The following is a 20,952-nucleotide window of genomic DNA, read 5'->3' on the forward strand; positions in this document are numbered from 1 at the left end:
TATTAAACATTTTAATAATTATTAAAGTACCCCCAGATAGGTAAATAGGTCTTTTTGTTTGTTTTGGTTTTAAATTCAACATATATGTGAATTGAATTAACTAAATATAATTATACTAACTCAAAGATAACTAAGATTGCTAAGTATCCTTATTTCAATTTCTTGTCTTATTTCCTATCATATTTAGTAATAATCGTGTTTCTCAAGCCAAATAAGTTTTTTTTTTTTTTTTCTTTTTTTCTTCTACTGACTGTATTTGTCACTAATTGAGTTCTCGTGGCATAGTGCCTAAGGCATTTGACTGCTCACCCGAAGGCTGGCAGCTCAAACTGACCAGCCACTGCTCAGAAGGAAGGGTGGGCAATTTACTTCTGTAGTGATACTGCCTAGGAAACCCAAGGAGGGGTCGCTATGAGTCAGATTGTACTCCATGGCAGTGAATTTCGTTTTGTTTCTTGGACACTTGGAAGCAAGTAAAAAATGCAATCATTACATTAACTAAGCTGTTTCATGATTATCTCAACTAAAGAATTATATAGTAACTTAAAACATTAGAAAATGTTAATTTAGATAAGTTTAAAACACACAGTTTTGCTTAACTATTCTATCTTTTAAAAAACACTGTTGTTGTTATTATGTGCCGTGGAGTTGGACCTGACTCAAAGCGACCCCTCCTCGGGTTTCTGAGGCAGTATCACTACAGAAGTAGATTGCCCCAGCTTCCTTCCGAGGAGTGGCTAAAAAATACTAAGGGTCCTCAAATATAATGACTACCTTATAATTTATTGTTTAGTGTATTGTACAACTATTCAAATTTATTTAAGAAATAAAAAATAATTTAAAATAATAAAATAAAAAAATAATTTATAGTGATAGTACTATATGATATTCAAGTAATTTGCACTTGATGGCAAACAACAACAACATACTCAAGATGTATAGAAAATAGAATTATAGCACTTTCATGAAACACAGACCTACATGTAAACACAGTTTAATCCAGAAAAGACTATTGTTCCAAGAGATTGATTCCTTTTTCATATCTACTGTTGTACTGATGAAGCCTTTTAATTGTTTTTTTAATTATCCCTGCATATCTACCTTAACATCTTTCTTGATAACCTTATCTACACAATTGTTATTCTTTGCTTGAAAACTGATTTAGTGATAGTTAACCTTTTCTTTCCATTTATGCTTTCTCTTTTGTCCAATCTGGACTAGAAACAGCATTTGAAGTGAATCAAGCTCTACTTCATTTCCCTTTTACTTTGATTAAATCCTCTATTGGGATTTGATGTGTTTTATGGCTGGTAATTTTAGATATGTTCTATGTCAACTATGTATTGTTTCATCTATTCTATCTCAGTTTGGTTTTTATTTCAGAAATGTCTATTAACGGGATATTTAATTTAAATATTATGTAATATATAACACAGAGCCTTACACAAATTTAAAAGAAATATTTTTCTTTTGTCTGCAGTTTCCACCTACACGGTGACTTTTACTTCAAAGTGCTCATAATTCTATATTGTTCTTGCACTTGCAGACACATAAATGCAAGTAACTATGTTCACATATATTATCATCAAACAGTATGTCATATAACAAATTTATATTGATTTAAATTTTCAGTAATCATGCTTAATAATATAGGTATTGTTTCTCTAATCATTTGGCCTTTTCATGCTTACATTACATAGTTGGTGTAATAATATGTAGAACAGCTGCAAACTTTCACAGTAATAGGTACAATTGAATCTGATGTGTCTAATTAATTTTTAGTCCAACAAATTAGTTTTGTTCTTCATTACTCTCCAATGGGAGGAAGACATTATATTCCATTATATTTTTTTGTCTGCAAGAACAATGGAGCATTACAGGTCACACGCATCCCTTGTCTATGCTCTAATGAGTCTAACAGCATATTTCAAAAATACAAGCAGTTTAAGATATAGTAATACACCTTGGGAAACATAAAAATTTCACCATATTAAACATTATATTTTTTGGAACTGTTATACAAATGAAAGACAAATCTATTTCTTTCCTTTTTATTCTATAATACTTTTTTTTTCTTTGTAATAACTCCTCAAACCAAACCAAACTCACAGCCATCAACTCAATTGTGACTCATAATGACCTTCATTGGGTTTCCAAGGCTATAAAATCTTTATGGAAATAGAGTACCTCATTTTTCTTCCACAGAGCAACTGGTGGGTTCGAACCATTGATCTTTCCATAGCAGCCAAATGCCTTAACCATGAATGATACCACCACACCTCCTACTAATAACTACTATAGTGAGGAAAATCACCATGTGTATATGTCTTATATTGAAAATGTGAGCTAGTTTTAAATACATTGACGCATTGCTATCAAGTAGATTCTAGCTCATAGTGACCCTACACGACAGAGTTGAATGGCCTATCATAGGCCTTCCAGAGCCATAAATCTTTATGGAAGCCAGCTGTGACTTCTTTTTCACATAGAACCATAGACCTTTCAGTGAACAAGCAAGAGTTTAACCACCGTGCCAGCAGGGCTCTTTTAAATAGATTATTGGCTATATTTACACTTTTAGTAATCGAAGAAAGATAAATTGGGGAAACAGCACAGATTTACTACATAAATAGAACTGATTTTTAAGTTTGCAGTTTAAAACAAAAGACCTTTTAGAAATGTGTTATAAGTGTGTACAAGAAAATGGTGATGGCTATAATGTATAGTCCTGCATTTTGGTTGGCTTAATGAAAGAAAAGTTTCTTTGTCATTCGTATCCTAGTCTAATATCAACCAACAAAATAGAGGATGCAGTATGTACTCCATGTAGTCATTCAGGGATGCTGGATGCATCCAACCAATGACTTTATAATCTCTTAGTGGCTCAGAGTTTCTACCAGATCTCTTCTTTTCATTCAACACATGAAAAAAGAGAATGTAGATCATTGTTTCAGCAGTGTTATTGGCTAGTTTTGGAGGTGGTATGCATTACTTATGACTAAACACTACTGCCCAGTACTCACTCAATCATTTCATTGCATTCAGTGGAAAGGGAGGCTGGGAAATGTAGTCTAATATTGTGCCATGGAGAAAAGAGGAGGCAGTGTGATGAAAAAGTCAGCTAGTCTTCAACATTACTGTAGCTATAGTTTTCAGGATTCTCAAATCTAGACAGTTTACTCACTGCAGTTGAGTCGGATCTGACTCATAGCAACCCCTCCTTGGTTTTCTGAGGCGATTCACTATGGAAGTAGATTGTCCAGCCTTCCTTCCAAGGAGTGGTTGGTGGGTTTGAACCACCAGACTTCTGGTTAACAGTCAAATTGTTGAGGCACTGACTAAGTATCTATTAAGCTATAGATTATTGTCATTATAGTTTAGCTTACATTTCATATTGGAAAGTCTTTGATTAGTCAAAAGCTAATGATATGATATTGACATTAGAAATCACTTAATTCTCAATGTCTAAATATCTTAATCTGTTTAATAAATACCTACATCATTGCTGCTCAGTAACATGGATCCCATCAGTTAAAAGCCTATTTAAAAACATGAATGAAATTTTCTTAATTTATCTCAAAGAAGTCTAAATTGTCAAAACATTACCCAAATAATCTTAGTTCAGATTTAAATATATATATAAATGTATATTTTATTTATGATGACCCTATAAATAACTTTTGATTTTTTTCAATTTATAAGTAGAAATTTCAAGTTATTTTTAAATACCTTAAGAACATATATTAGTTTTATGTTTTCATAATAATTTTAATCATACACGATTATCTCTATTAATGTTTATATAGTTGTCATTGTTTTGTATAGCAGTTTTAATATCTCCCAGGAAACTGAAGGATGCTTAAACAAAAGAAGTTATTTTAGTAGGATGAGCCAGAAGAAATATTATTACTTAACTGTAAATCACGACCAACTGAATAATGAACAGTGCTGAAGAAGAAAGGCAGTTTGCAAGTACTTGTGCTAAGTATTCTACTTGGTTTTGTTTTCGCAAGAATTTTATTTGAAAACTTTTTACCTGGTTAAAGAAAAATGTCTGTTATTTCAACTCCTAGTCCTTGTTTTAGTATTGTAAGGCAATAAATCCAAAAGTGGTTCTGAATTTGTCCATGGCAAACAAAAATACTAGAGAACAAGGTTGTCACATTTTCAAACCAATGCTTTGCTGCTTCTCTTGGAACTTGTAAAATGTGCTAATCAGAAAGTGTGACAGGCTCATGACAAAACCAGTATTACCAATTCCAAAGTAATTTTCTGTGCCATTGGTGTACTATTTATTGTTCCTGTGTTTATTTTGTCTTAATATTTACTAATACTATTATTATTTTTTTTATTTTCCTATAGGAGGACATAATGAAGTTGTCATTACTGAAAACAATAACAGCATAACTGAACAAATCACTGATGTTGTGAAGCAACCAGCCTTTATAGCTGGTATTGGTGGTGCCTGCTGGGTAATTTTGATGGGTTTTAGCATCTGGTTGTATTGGCGAAGAAAGAAAAGAAAGGGACTTAGCAATTATGCTGGTAAGAGACTATTTCCAGCTAAGAAAACTTGTATTTGAGAATGCAATGAAATGAAATTAAAAGAATAGGGTGGGAAAAAAATGAATGAATGAATATTTTGGGTTTATTTTAAAAACCTTCTCTGGAAATGCAATTGTATACAACATGCCTTAATGCGTAGCTCTTGACCATTTCACATTATGACACATTATCACATTATGATATTCTAGCAATGTATTTATATTTATCACCAGTGAAGCTTAACAAGAGTACTTATGATAAACTTTATGTATCACCAAATTTATCATATATAAAGTGCATAACCTTTTTTCTCTATGAACTCTTCAAAACACACACATACGTATACACACATGCACTCAGATGCACATGCACACAGACTTTACATGTTATCGATCCATTAATTGGGAAGTGGGTTGGGACAAAAGCATTACTAAAATGTTCAAGGAAATAAAAGGTTTGAAATATAGTTTTTAATATTCCAGTATACAAACTACAATAGGAAATGTCCCAGATGGAAAATACAAACAAGCAAAAATTTTACCAGAATTAATATGACTACTAAGCAGGATATCTGTTTCAACATGACCAATCAGCATTTTAGAAGGAAGAAGGAGAAAGAAAACAAACAGATGACAAACAAACAAACAAATGGTAAACGACAATTCTAGATGGTTTGATCGACCTTGTTATAAAATCCTTCTCTCCTTAGAATCCAAGGCAGAGTTTCAAGGGTGTCAAAAAAGATGGCATCCAAAATATCTCTAAGGCTTAATGAAAGAAAGAGGAGAGAGAGAAAAGTATAAGGTCAATGATTGAAAGAATGAGCTCAACCCTGAAGCTGTGTTCAATACAACTGTAATTGAGATTCATTTTAACTTTTCCCCAATAACAAAAATAATAAAGAGAAATTGCCTCATTATACTTCACACTTACCTAGAACTTACAAGAAACTAATTTACTATAACATTATCCTACAAAACACTCTTTAAGTTTGTGAGACAGTTAGTTCAATCTTCTGTATCTAATTTTGACTTTCATAAGCATAATTATCTTAATAATTGAAGTGGGTTTCGTTGCTCATTAGGCTTCTACACTATGGAAGCTTGTCCGCCTCTAACAAGTCAATAGTGCCTAAATAGCACAAAATGCAAGGAATAGTATCCACTTGGTTGGATTATCCACTGGTTTATTATTTGACAGCTTTCAAGTATGATCATTTGATCATAACATTGTGGTGTATGTCTTTATTTTATGAAGATAAAGTTTATTAGTTATTGGTTTGAATACATTTCCAGGATTAAGGAAAGCAGTCTAGCATGCCTATTTCAAAAGGACTTCTATGCCTCCTGACTTGACATCACACTACTGCTTTCATTTGTCTTTGACTGCTGACTGCCTATTTCCTTGTGTCTTTTCATCTAAGTGGTATGGTATATAACTGCACCAAGGAGGGATTCTACCAGGAAAGGGGTGTTGGCATAACTATTGCATGCCAGAGTCTTAAACATTAAAGGTACTTTAACGCACCTTCCTGTTTTATAGTCCAGTCCTTTTCTCTCTGCCTTAGGTACTGTCCATCAATACATCTGTTTAGTCCATCAGATTACATGTCACTGCCCTGACCCAAGTGTATAATCCATATAGAAGATAAGGAAGAACTGATTTAATTCAAGCACAGTGTTGTGCTGATCCCTTTGCTTGACTTCAGTGATAATAACAAAGGATTAACTATGTTAGGATTTTTTTTTTCAGGATAAGTTGTGCAGTGGTTAATTGCTCAGCTGGCAACCAGAAGGTCAGCAGTTTGAACCTACCAGGTGCTCAATGGGAGAAAGGTGTGGCAGTCTGCTCCTCATAAAGATTTACAGCCTTGACAACCCTATAGGACAGTTCTACTTTCTACTCTGTCCTACAAGGTGACTATGAGTTGGAATCAACTCTCAGGCCCACAACAATAGCCATGTTAGGGCAAAATTTTAATCTATCCACATTTTAAATGTTGCCTTATTGCCATCAATACATCTTCATTCACTCAATTCTTATAAATAACACAGCTCTCACAGTTAGGTGTACACCTGTGGTGAAAATTGTAGGGTAGTTATTTCCTTCCCCTTCTTCTCCTCCCCTTTCTCTTCAAGAGCAGAGCAGGCCAAATGCTACTCTCTACACTTAACTAGAAAATATCTGTTGTTCTATGAGCTTAACAAGAATAATATATGTTCTCATATCATTTCTCATTGTGATTGATCTTCATCTGCTTGTAGAAGAACTGTTAAATCAGAAGGTGCTGTGCCCTTCAAATATTTTGGATTAAGGCCAAGTCAGTAAGCAGACTTTCAAAACCTTTGTACTTAATTGATAGATGGCTTACTCTCAGATTGGATTCACCTTTCGGTAGTAATTTGCCTCCAGCAATGCTTTTCTCTTCTTGGTGAAAAGCAAGTGAAAGTACAAACCACTCAAACCAAAACCAAACACACTGTCATCAAGTAGATTCCAACTCATAGTGACCCCCTTCGGATTTCCAAGGTGGTAAATCTTTATGGAAGTAGATGTTAGTACCTAGCGTTACATATATGACATGGGAATGCTATCCACACATTTCTTTCCATAATATCCTATTTTTTGCCATTTTGAATTTTTATTTATAGTCCCAAATGCAGTGTAGAGAATGTAAGTTTTAAATAAGAATGAGTAGTGGCTTATGGTTCTCATAGTCAAATTTCTGGTATTTCATATATGAGATAAGGATCCATTTTAAGAGTAGAGAGATTTCATAGGAGGCTATCTTTCCCTGCAGTACATTACAAAAATTATAGAGAATATACTATTATTAGGATCTCTGGTGGCATAGTGTCTAAGGCACTTGACTTCTAACCAGGAGGCTGGAGGTTCAAACCCACCAGCCAGTCCTTGGAAGGAAAGTTAGGCAATCTACTTCCATAGTGATACTGCCTCAGAAACCCAAGGAGGGGTCGCTATGAGTCAGATTCGACTCGACGGAAATGAGTTTGTTTTTTTAGACTTTTTATACTATTATTACTGGTCCTGTTTATATTTTGGTTTTCATAAAAATTTATCTGGCAATCTTGTGTTTTTACAAGTATAAGAACTAAGTAAAGTTAAAACAATGTAATCTCACTTGCAAGATGAAAACCTAAGGTTTCTTCTTTTCCACTCATGTTCCAAATTTGATGTTGATTCTTGATGTTTATTCAAAATGATAAATTTTTCTTTTGCTAAAAAACAAAATGTATACTTTGGTTATTGTTGTATGCTATCAAATTGTTACTGACTCATCGCAATCCCATGTGACAGACTAGAATAGTCAGTAATTATGGGAGTAGATTGCCAGCTCCTTTTTCCTGCTGAGCCATTGGTTGGTTCCAACTGTCAACCTTCCAGTTAGCAGCTGAGCAATTAACCATTGCACTACCAAGCCTCCTCTATACTTTGGTATCAGTACTTAAATTAATTTATAACATAAAGCACTTTATTTACTTTGAACTTCAACTGTAATCTTGTACCACATTGATTTATACTTAAAACGTTTGATGTAATTTGCATATGTTGAAAGATTCATTTTAAGAGAGCTAGACTGCCCCTAAGTTGAATTGTAAAGCAGGTAAAATTTGTTTTCTGTTCTCCTTTTTTCACAAATCTGCATTCCAAATTTCTTCTTAACAAGGTAGGCTAGCAGAGATAATAATCCAGTGGGGAGCCATGAGAGAGATTCTAACTCTGGGCAAGTTGTCTTTGGCTCAATCTATGTCGGCAAAACCTCTCAGGCAAAGAGTTGTATTTGAAGGTTTAGAAAGAATTTACAAAAAAAAAAAAGACTGCTCCTCAGTGTATTTTTTCCATTAAGGCCTCAGAACATTTGACTATCACTAAACACTGAGTTGGGTCCGACTCCATGGCACATAACAACAACAGCAAACACTGGTAGGTTAAAACCTTAGATTTCATAAAACAGCTATCAAAGATCAAATATAAACCTGTATATTTGAATATCTGATAGGATAATTTGGCCCGAACATGTTTTACTTCTTTACACAGGCAGAATGTGGACATTTTCCCAAGGCAGCTTTACACACTAATTTGCTGTTTTGTTTTCATGTTTATCCTTTAAATTCTTTAGATAGAAACATGAACTGCAGGTTTGCACATGGCACAAAGGAGGGCAGCTGGAAAAAACAAGGTATCCCCATATCCCATATTCTACATAAAATTGTTTGTACTTTCTCGAGCAACATGAAATGTTATGTATCTTAATCTTCAATGAGTACTAACAATCTACTTGTTGCTTCAAGTGTGAGATTCCTGATTTCTAGAATAATTCACTATCTAGGTTGTTACTGAGTAAAATAGGAGTATAAACCAATTAGGGCAGAAAATATGGAAAAGATTAGATGATTTTTAAATGTAGAGTAAATGTTTGATTATGTATATAACACTGTGAATAAAAAAATGAACAATATACATTTGAATAGAGCTGCTATGTAGCTTTTACTAAAATTAAACTATGATTATTCACAGCTAATTTTTAAACCCATCAACTTTTTCATGAGAATGATTATGTTTTCACTTGTACAGGAATGAATCATATTTTGTGAATATTACTTTTGAGGGTAATAGATTTTATGAAACTCAATAAATATAAACAAGTTAATACTTAGTAAGGAAATTATGAAATCCTAAACATTTCACACACGGGTTTTAAAACTGTTGGTGAAATATAAATTTGATAAAGCCATCCAAAGGCAGCTAAAAGAGTTGATGGAATTTTTATACTTTGATTATCTGTGCTGAGTTAATGCTTATTAAAAGAGGATTAATCCACATTCATATTTTAGAAATACCTTATCAGGAAAGGGAATGAGGCTTGGCTGGCAACATTAAAGTTTCCATTTGGAGTAAGAACATGTGGCCTACTAGAGATAGGCCCTTTGAAAGCTTCCTCACCTCAAAATGTAAATTTGCCACATAGTTATGTGTCCCCCAACCCCTCACCCTCCAGTTCTAGTAGACATGAGATTAGGATTAATCCTTTCGATTATAGTAGAAGTCCTTTGTGCATGATATAAACTTGTAGTATCTTTTACTTTATAGCCTTTATAAAAATTGCAATAAATTCAAAATATTTAATATATTTCTAAAACATTTGAGATGTGGTGTTGGTGGAACTTCTTAGAAACCTTAGCTCTATCCAGTTAGCTTTTGCTAGAAACCTTTACATGTTACTCCTTGAAAATTCTTAATTTCACATGCTAGTAGAGACTCTGGTAGCATAGAGCCAAAGACACTTGACTGCTAACCAGAAGGCTGGTGGTTCAAACCCACCAGCCACTCCTCAGAAGGAAGGTTAGACAATCTACTTCTGTAGTGATACCGCCTCAGAAACCCAAGGAGGAGTTGCTATGAGTCAGGGCTGATGACGGCACATAACAACAACAACAGTAGAGATTCATAGTAAAGATTCAAAGTTATTCCAAATTTGCCTCTTATTAACACAAAGTTATTGCACTGTGATTATCAAAATGGTGGCAAGATTGCTCAAGCACCTCCTTCTTTATTGTTTCAACCTCAACAGTTAAACATTTCTTAGAAATGAGAACTATGTACTTCAAAATACTTTTCAATTTGTGGTGACATTTATTTTTGTGTTCTTTTCTTTACACAAAGAAATGCTGATTTAAAACAAACAAACAAAACCCTGAAATATTTACATTTTAGGAGCTCTAATTGTTCATCCTTATTTCTAGTCTGATCTTAATCTCATGAGCTGATAGAACTAAATTGCACTGTGGTCTAGTTTAAAACTTTTTTTTTAATTTTAGCAATGAGAAAAGCACAGTAATTGTTCTGAACATGGGCCAAAAAAGCTACTTTAAAAAAGTCTTATTGCTTTCCTTACTTTAAAAGCACAAACAGCTCTAATACGATAAGTCTACCTGTTTTTTCTTATAAGAAACATAAAAAATGGAAGATTTTCATGTGTATCAAATTGTATCTATAGTCCATTTTAAGGCAGTGAAGACTTTACATAATGTATTATGTCTTTTTGCCTTTATATATAAGGTGCCCTAGTGGCGGAATGGTTAAGTGTTCAGCTGCAAACAGAAAGGTTGGTAGTTCAATTTACCTAGCAGCTCTGTGGGAGAAAGACCTGGTGATTTGCTCTCATAAAGATTAACCAAACCAAACCTGCTGCCATCAAGTCAACTCCAGCTCATAGTTACCCTCTAGGACAGAGCATAGCTGCTCATAGGGTTTCCAAGGCTATAACGTATATGGAAGCAGACTGTCACATCTTTCTTTCATGGAGCAGCTGGTGGGTTCGAACTGCCAACCTTCTGGCTAGCATCCAAACACTTTAACCACTGTGCTACCAGGGCTCCTCACAGCCTAAAAAACACTCTGGAGCTGTTCTGCTCTGTTACATGGGGTCACTATAAGTAAAAATCAACTCTATGGCACCTAACAAGAGCGACAGCATAGCTGATATGCAGAAATACAAAATATTCTTTATGGAATATTTTGGCAACCTATTAAGCTGTTTAGAACCATTTGGAAAATATATTTTAATTATGATTAGAACACAAATAGTAAAGGAATATATCCTAAAAATGCTTTCAAATATAGAATGTTTTTGTTCACAACATTTTAATTCTCAACTGTTAAATATGGACCAACTCTTTGGGTCCATAAATACATCTGTATATTAACTTAGTCAAAGATATATTGATAAGATTTTGAGTACTATGACAATATATTTTTTACAATATAATTTATAAAGAATATACCATGGATTTGTATGTAAAAAAGTAGAGTACAACTCAATTTTTATGAATCTGCTTTAGTTTTTCCTAATACTATCTTTTCCTCTGGCAGGACAGCACATCTTGAGGTATAATCCATCAGCATCTTTTTATTTGCATATTCACAATGATATTCATAGCATTATCTTAACTCTCTTTTATCTGAGTAAAACACTCACTTGATAGTCCATTAAAAGCCACATAACTAGAAAGTCACATCAAATGGAAAGCTAATTAGCTGTAGTGTTTTCACATTTATGTTTCTTTTTACTTATTTATTTATCCTAACCAGGCCTTATTTAATACCTCCAGTGCTCAATTTTCTTCATTAGTTATTTCAGATATATTTCTTGTTGTTGTTGTTAGAAGAAGTTATTAAACTGGCACACTGTGGTGTGGATACGGTGATTCCCAGTACATAAACGAGCCTGTCAAGAAGTAGCATAGCAATCCGTACTCTTTTTTCTTCTCTGAGGAACTAGCTATAGTCAATCCTCTGCAGATGAAGAGGTTAGGTCAAGATTGTTTTAAGAGGTCTTTGAGATATTACCTGAGAAATTAATAAGCCAATATATTTATGACATCAGCAAAATGTTCCTGAGAGCCCTATAAAATTCACTACCTCAAAAAAGCCTGATAGATCCTTAGACTCGTAATCAATTTGCTTGATTCCAATATCATGAGAGATACTGTCATTAGAAAACCTTAGAGAAGAGACTGAGGAACTGCATTCGGAAATTTATAAAATTCAAAGAATGACCATATTTGAGAGCCTAAAGTTGTGGAACAAGTGAATTAAGGAGAGATTATTCAGATTAAAAACTATCCTTTGTGTGTATAAGTCAATTTCCAATAGGTCCTCATTTTATTTAAAATATCAATCAATTCGTTAAAATTTCATTTATATTAAGCTTTTACCACTAGTAAAATAATCTAGTAAACGTAATCAACTGCTTCCAAAGGTAGGTTATGTTGGGTTCACTATCTGTAAAATGATAGTTTTTCCTTCATCCTCAGTGGTTGATGTTGCTGATTCATAAGAACTTTTGTTAGAACTATAGGTTACAAAGACTTAACTGCAAATTTAAAATCTGTAAGCATGTAAACACTAATTTTTTGCATAATTTTCTACTAATTCAGTGGGAAAAAGTGACCCAAACTTATAGAGCGCTGGTAGCATAGTGCCTAAGGCACTTGACTGCTAACCAGAAGGCTGGCGGTTCAAACCCACCAGCCACTCCTAGGAAGGGAGATGAGGCAATCTACTTCCATAGTGATACTGCCTCAGAAACCCAAGGAGGGATCACTATGAGTCGGGTCCAACTCAACGGCACATAACAACAACAACAACATGTATAATTTTATTTATCTTGCTAATCATAAATATTCATATTTCACTACAGAAACATTAAATACCTTTGAATACAATTTTCTGCTCAAACCATCATTGTGGTATGCATCATAATACCTTTCTAACATATGAAGCATTCTGAAATCCAAAAACATTTAGTGACAAGGTTTTGGATAAGGGACCTGAACTCATATTTATGTTCTTTAGCCAATTCTAGAAAACAGCATTCATATTATTGGCTTTTTGAAACACAAACCATTGACTGGAAATAGTGGGCTTACCTTCTGTGATTCTTCTGTGTGTTTGTTGAAGTTACCAGTAAGTTTCTTAGTTTTATAATAGCCTTGGGTTTAGGAATCATCGCATACAATTGGAATATATACAGTGTGAATTATTTGAAAATTTCATTTTCCTAAGAGTTAAATGATGAAATAAAATAGTCATCACATTATTTATTATTATTATTATCTTCATGTGCCAAAGGGGCATGGAGGTGGCATCTTCTGACCTCCTCTAAATTCACAAAAAGAAGACAGAATCACAACCAGAAGCCCAAGGCCGCCTTCTGTGAGGTCAGATATGCCACCACCTTCCAGCCCTCTTACAAACCTTGACACCAACCATCCCTCTTGCAGCACCCACCACCTCTCTGCTGGGTTCGAAAATTCACTGCAGTGGCCACACGAAACTCACAGATTATGGGGCTTATTAGGGAAGCAACAGGCTACATTTCAAGTTCAGGAATGTGCTCAGTCTCTCTTAGCCAGCAGACTCTCTCAGCTGGCAATCCCTCTCAGCCAGGAGTCTCCCTAAGCCGGCAGTCTCTCTCTGATGGCAGTCTCTCTCAGCAGTGTATCTCTCAGCAGTATGTCTCTCTCAGCTGGCAGTCAGAGAGATTCCTTCTGCCTCTAGGAAGGTTCATTTTGAGCCTAGCAGAGTGGCAAAACCAACCAATCCCAACATCAGAGTTCTACACACCTGAGAGAGAGGAGTGGGGGGAGAGAGAAAACTTTCCTAGAAGATTACTTCATGCTGCCCCAGGTGGATGACTTTAACAGGCAGCTACTCAGTTGTCCGCAACAAAGTGGAAGTTACAAAGACTATGGCTAGAAAAGCCATATCATGTATTTCACTACACCACAGGCCACCCCCTGGATTTTCTAGCCATTATCCCTCTTATACTTCAAAAATTAGTATCCCCTTCACCATCAGTTTAAGAATAACCACAACCATGAAAGTGTGTAAGCCAGCCACTTCATGACTTTATCTCCCCCCATTTATTTAATTAATTTATTTATATTTTAATTGTGATTTGGGTGAAAATTTACAGAGCACATTCACTTTCCATACAGCAGCTGACATACACTTTGTCTCATGACATTGACCACAATTCACCACAATGCAACAACTCCCATCCCATTTCCTCCCAACAGTCACCTCTCCCCTCTGTCCATCCCTCCATGCACCCCTGCGCACTGAGCTGTCTCCCTGTACATAAACAGCCCTTCTTTCTCCCATGATTGTTCTCTCCAAGGAGTGTATTTACCTCAGGTAAATGTTCAACTCCTATACCTATCTTTTGCTTGCCTGGAAGCCACAGGTGTGGATTCAATTCCAGACCTGAAGGGCAGCTAGAGGCCATAGTCTCAGTGGTTCCACCAGGCTCTATCAGACCAGCAAACCTGGTTCCCCTTTTTTTTCCCCAAATGATTTTGAGTTTTGTTCCACATTGTTTTCCCTCTCTATCCAGGGTCTCCTACATAGATCTCCCTCTGATGGGTTGACATTGGTAACTGGGCACCATCTAGTTCTTCTAGTTCCATAGTCATATAGGCTGCGGTTTGCATGGTGTACCAGTTGCTAGGACTAATTGCTTTCATGAATCTTTGGTTTTCTTCATTCTTCTTTGCTCTGGACGAGGAGAGATCCATCGTTGTATCTAGATGGGTGGTTGCAAGCTTTTAAGATCCCAGTTGCTACTTCCAAAATAGGAGGTGGAGCAATGTTTTGTGTAGTATGTTATACCAATAAGCTTGATGTCTCCTGTGACTATGGTCCTGAGCCCACAGGTTCAACTACTCAGTCCCTCTTGGTAGCTGCCTGTGACCAAGAAGTGACTACAAGCTTGTCCCTTGTCACCTCTGCTATACACCTGGGAATTCAGATGATACAAATACACTTATAGGACCACTGTCTGCCAATCCTATAGATGGTTTTGGGTACACTCCAGACTTCATAGACATACCTAATAGTTCAGCCTGTCCACCCATCTATCCACCCATACACCCATGTTTGCCTTCACTGACAACGCAGTACTATATACTCAAGAGGATTCATCTTTGTTGTCTATACCTCCCATATACCTCTCTATGTCTTCCTCTTCCTCAAAGTCACCATGCTGATCACTCACATTTGGTACATTGCCATTCTCTTCATCCAAATCAATACTTATCTCTACCTATCTAACAGTGTTCCCTCCCTTCCCCTCCCATGCCTGGTAACCAACAAAGAAAATTCCCTTCCATATATAAGCCTTTCCTTGATTTTTACAATAACACACTAATACAATGTTTGTCTTTCTGTGATTGACTTATTTCACTCAGCATCATGTTCTCCAAGCTCATCCACGTTATGCAGTGTTTTGCAGATTCTAGGTTATTATTTAAGGTTGCATAGTATTTCATTGTGTGTATGTACCATAGTTTGGTTATCCATTCCTCAGTTGATGGACACCTAGGTTGTTTCCATCTTTTGGCTATTGTAAATAGTGCTGCGATGAACATGGGTGTGCATATGTCTGTTCTTGTCATGGCTTTCACTTCTTTAGGATATATACCTAGTAATAGAATAACTGGATCAAATGGTATTTCTAATTCCAACTTTTTAAGGAATCGCCATACTGCTTTCCATAGTGGTTGTACCATTTAACATTCCCACCAGCAGTATATGAGAGTCCTAATCTCTCCACATCCTTGCCAGCATTTATTTTGTGTCTTGTTGAACTTTGCTGCTAGTGCTGGAGCAAGATGGTATCTCATTGTTTTGATTTGCATCTCTCTAATAGCTAATGATTGTGAGCATTTCTTCATATGTTTGTTGGCCACCTGAATATCCTCCTTGGTGAAGTGTCTATCCATGTCTTCTGCCCATTTTTTTTTTATTAGATTATTTGGCTTTTTGTTATTGAAGTGTTGGAGTTTTCTATAAGTTCTAGAGATAAGTCCCTTGTCAGATATGTTATTGCCAAATATTTTTTCCCAATCTGTAAGTTCTTTTTAGACTCTTTTGGAATCTCCCCCATTTTAGATAGCCAATTTCTAATTTGTCCATTCCTATCAAACTAGTACTCTGAGGAGACAAGCATGTTCCTTTCTCTATGAGGAATCTTCTGTTTTGCTTGGAAACTTTGGGCATCTGCATCCATAAACAAGCAAAATGCAGCCCAATGCAAGCTCTCGAATTGCAACTTAACACTTGCTCAGTGTCAAACATCTTCCTCTTCTTTTGGTCAGGTTCTGGTCAGCTTAGCCCTAGTCATCCCAGCTAGGCCATGCATACCAGCTGTCAAATTTTGGGAGTCACATGCTTCCCTTTACTTCAGACAAGCCAAGACCTTTTTTCTTTCATCCTTAGTCCTCAGGGACTTGCTCCATACAACTCATTGAACTTTAGACTAGCCAGCCCTTCCTCTCAACCCTCATCTCCATTGCCTAGGTCAAAGAATACCAAACTCAGCCCGTTTCTTCATTGCTGCCACTCCCCCCATCTCCACTCAAGTGGACCCAGGTGGTCACAACCAAGCAGCATACAAGGCTTTCTACTTGCCAGCTTCTTTTAACTTCCAGTCCTGAAAGGGGATTCTCTCATGGACTGTGACTTTCCTGCCTTGAAGGATCCAAAGCCAAACTTCTTGCTTGAAATTCAAAAAGCCAATAGTTGTTGTCCCCCCCCCCCCCGTAGGCCCTGCTTCAAATGCAGATCTTCTGTTCTCTCAGTATTTCTGGATGGGGCTCAGGTTTTCTTACCTAAGCCCCCTATACTCTACACACAGGGCTTGAAACAAAAGCCTGTGTTTTTCTGGGCAAATTCTATTTCCTTTTTTAACATATCCAATCAAATATTGGCTGAAAGCAGACTTATACACTCTCTGTTATCCCTACCCAACAATCATTTCTAATGTACAAGTATGTAAGAGATCATTCAATATCCATAGTACATTCAGATGAACACATAATCCTTTTTAAGACATTTCAGTTTCATCTCTTCACCTTGATTATCTTCCCATTCTATGTATATGGCCTTGGGCCTTTGGCTGGGTGTAAGCAAAAGCCCTAGCTTCTGGATCAATTATCTCCTTTAATAGGTAAAACCAACCAAAGTAACCATCTAAGAATCCAAAGTTTCACTTCCCAGGGCCCTTCCTTCTTTCTTTTACAATATCTCATGCTTCTATGAGCCTGGAGCCACTGAAACAAATCTCACTGCTCATGTCTCTTGTAACTGTAGCTTTTCAACTTATAATGCTTTTAAGTTTTCCTGAAAGGATCTCTGATGGTGAGATATATGTAGTCATTCAATACTTGTTTTTCTTGTTTAATTCAAAGCATGATACTACCTGATTGAGTTATCCTGTTTCAATCCCTACAATCACAATTTATAACTGACTCATCTGTCAATTTGTCATACTATAGTGGCTTACATGTTGCTGTAATGGTGGAAACAATGCCACCAATATTTCAAATACTATCAGGATCACCCATGGTGAATGGGTTTCAGCAGAGCTTCCAGATTAAGACAAATTAGTAAGAAGAAAGAGATGATCCACTTTTGAAAAATTAGCTACTGAAAACTTTATAAATGACAGTGAAACATTGTCTGGTATAGTGTCAGAAAATGAGCCCCTCAGGTTGGAAAACACTCAAAATATGACTGGGTAAGGGCTGCCTTCTCAAAGTAGAGGCAACCTTACTGATGTGGATGAAGTAAAGCTTTCAGGATCTTCATTTCTGGAATGACATGATTCAAAATGAGAAGAAAAACCTGTAAACATCCATTAATAACTAGAATCTGGAATGTATAAAGTATGAATCTAGGAAAATTGAAAGTTGTCAAAAATGAAAGAAAGCATGTTAAAATCAATAACCAAGGCATTACTGAGCTGCAATGGACTGGTATTGGCCATTTTGAATCAGAAATCATATAATCTACTGTTCCGGGAATGATAAATTGAAGAGGAATAGCGAGGCATTCGGAGACAAATTTCATTTAATTTCATTTCAAGATCTATACTGAAGTACAGTGCTTTCAGTGATAGGCTAATATCCATATAATTACAAAAAAAAACAGTTAATATTCAAATTTATGCCCCAAATATGAAGAAATTGAAGATTTTTACTAACTTTTGTTGTCTGAAATTGATCAAGCATGCAATCAAGATGCATTGATAATTACTGGTGAATGGAAAGTTCGAAATGAAGAAGCATGGGTAGTTGGAAAATAGGGCCTTGGTGATAGAAATGATGCCAAAGATCACATGATTGTATTTTGCAAGACCAATCATTTATTCATTGAAAACACTTTTTTGCAACAACATAAACAGTGACTATGTACAGAGACATTACCAGATACACAGTACACAGGAATTAAATTGACTACATCTTTGGAAAGAAACAATGACAAAGTTTAAAATCAGGAAAAGTGTGTGTCAGGATTGTATCCTTTCACCATAGTTATTCAATCTGTATGCGGAGCAAATAATCTGAGAGGCTGAACTCTATGAAGAAGAACGCACTATCAGGATTGGAGGAAGACTCATTAACAACCAGTGATATACAGATGATACAACCTTGCTTACTGAAAGTGAAGAAGACTTGAAGTACTTACTGATACAGATCAAAGGCTACAGCCTTCAGTATGGTTTATACCTCAACATAAAACAGAAATCCTCACAACTGGAGTAATAAACAGCATCATGATAAATGGAGAAAAGACTGAAGTTTTCAAGGATTTCATTTTTTTTGGATCAACGCCTATGGAAGCAGCAGTCAAGAAATCAAAGAAGTGTTGCATTGGGCAAATCTACTTCAAAAGACCTCTTTAAAGTTAAAAAGCAACCTAACCCAAATAAGGAGCTCTGGTAGCATAGTGGCTAAGGCACTTGCCTGCTAACCAGAAGGCTGGTGGTTCAAACCCACCAGCCACTCCTCGGAAGGTACTGCCTCGGAAACCCAAGGAGGGGTCACTATGAGTCGGGCTGACTTGATGGCAAACAACAACCCAAACAGTTATCTTTTCAATAGCCTTATATGCATGTGAAAGCTACACATGAGATACATTTGAATTGTGGTTTTGGGGAATAAATCTCCCTTGGAAGAACTTGGCAGAACTTGTTCAGTACTGTTAGTGCATGTACTTCACTAACTTTAATTATGGAAGAAGATACTCTCAATAGCTCCTTAGAAGTGAGAATGGTCTGATTTCGTCTCTATATATTTGGGTCGTGTTACTCAGAGGTTTCAGTCTCTGGAGAAGGATATCATTCTTGGTAAAGCAGAGGGTCAGTGAAAAAGAGGAAGACCTTCAACGAGATGGATTGACACAGTGGCTACAACAATGGAATCAAGCATAGCAACAACTGTGAGGATGGCACAGGACTGGGCAGTATTTTGTTCCATCCTACACAGGGCACTAGGAGCTGGAAATGGCTCCACAGCACCTAACAACAACAAACCCTATTATCTCTCTGTTAACACTCTTGTGTTAAGATATAAAGTCATGATCTGATAAGTTCACAGTATTGTTATGTCCATCTTCCAAACAGATATATGTTCTAATCTAAAGTGTTCTTGACTTCAAAATACAAATGATCCTTAATTAACTCTGCATTTAACTTTTGAAAGTGTTTCATTTAAGTTGGAGCAAATGACAGCTTTGCTATGCACAAAACCACTTGCTTGTTACTCTCTGTACAATTATGTTAATTATATTTTTTAAAAATCCCCAGAGGCTTCAAATGTAAACTAAGGGCCAATATGTAGTTGCTATTAATTGCAATTAATATCAGCTATTTGTGTATGCATTTCTCTCTCTCTCTCTCTTTTTTTTATTATTTTACAGTTACATTTCAGAGAGGAGATGGAGGACTAATGAGCAATGGAAGGTATGCTAAACATTTTTATTTTTAATCAGGACTGGAGAATTTTATAGTAAGAGGCTATTATTGTAATAAATGATCACTTATAAGTCTGAGAATTCTAGGAGGAATTAAATGGCTTACCACAAAGTTTAATGATCTATCTTTTGTGCACTTTAGAGGAATCAAGTCCAGATGTTTCATATCTCCCAGATGCCCCTAAAGAAATTAGTAGTAAATATCACAAGGAATGTGTTCATTTGTTAGCAGGATGTTTATTGCATTAATTAGACATTAGCAAATGAAGTTGCTGTTGTTTAAGACTCCTTATTGGCTCTCCCTAAATTGCTGTGAGTGAACAATTACACATAATCGATCACAAAGTAAATGATTCATGGATGATGAATAGGCTGTAGATTGATAGGACTGGATTCCACAACTTTGGATACTCAATTGAAATTGATAAAAACAGATAATAAACCCATATATCCTCATCTATTTTCCCTTTGCCAATATGGAGATTGTAATTAGGCTCTGGTAATAACTTCCAATCTCCCATTTAATCAATATTGTAGCAAAAAGAGATTAGGCCTAATGAGAGCTATTGGATGTAGCAAGAAATAGGTTGGATCTTCTTACTGCAGTTTCCATAGAAACACGTTTCTCTTAGGGATAGTACCAGAAGGGATCTATCCAAAAAAAAAAAAAAAAAATAGTACAATGTTTATAGATGTTGCTATTACTTTGTAAGTATGCTAATAATCTGGAAAGGAATCAAAATATCATCTTTTATATTAAACATGGGAATTCTATTAAATATGATATGAATGAAGATTTCCGCATGGATGTTATTTACATATTTGATTGGATCATAAGGGATCTTTTATTATCGTAAACAATTTGATATACTCTTGATATTTTGCAATTTAAACAACTTGGAAATGTGCTACTGATGGGACAATATTAAATATAGGTACTGTTCATTAATTTCCCTCAAATTCCTTGCCTCTAAATCAAGCATGAAGGCTCATAACAGAGGTTATAGCTTATAGGGGACAGATACATATTGGAACTTGGAGAATTGAGGAAGCAATAGCCCTAAG

The 20,952-nt window shown here is 35.6% G+C and overlaps 1 protein-coding gene across 1 annotated transcript in view; it reads left to right on the forward strand.

Moving 5' to 3' along the window:
• Positions 1–20,952, forward strand: part of ROBO2 (roundabout guidance receptor 2) — a 933,205-nt gene that overhangs the window by 847,991 nt on the left and 64,262 nt on the right. Inside the window, exons 18-19 of the mRNA XM_007934915.1 lie at positions 4,363–4,545; positions 19,834–19,876. Of these exons, the coding sequence (XP_007933106.1) occupies positions 4,363–4,545; positions 19,834–19,876 (226 nt within the window). The remainder of the gene's footprint in view (positions 1–4,362; positions 4,546–19,833; positions 19,877–20,952) is intronic.

Source organism: Orycteropus afer, unplaced genomic scaffold (assembly GCF_000298275.1).
Source record: "Orycteropus afer afer isolate SDZICR_OR568_19922 unplaced genomic scaffold, OryAfe1.0 scaffold00022, whole genome shotgun sequence".
NCBI classification, from domain to species: Eukaryota; Metazoa; Chordata; class Mammalia; order Tubulidentata; family Orycteropodidae; genus Orycteropus; species Orycteropus afer.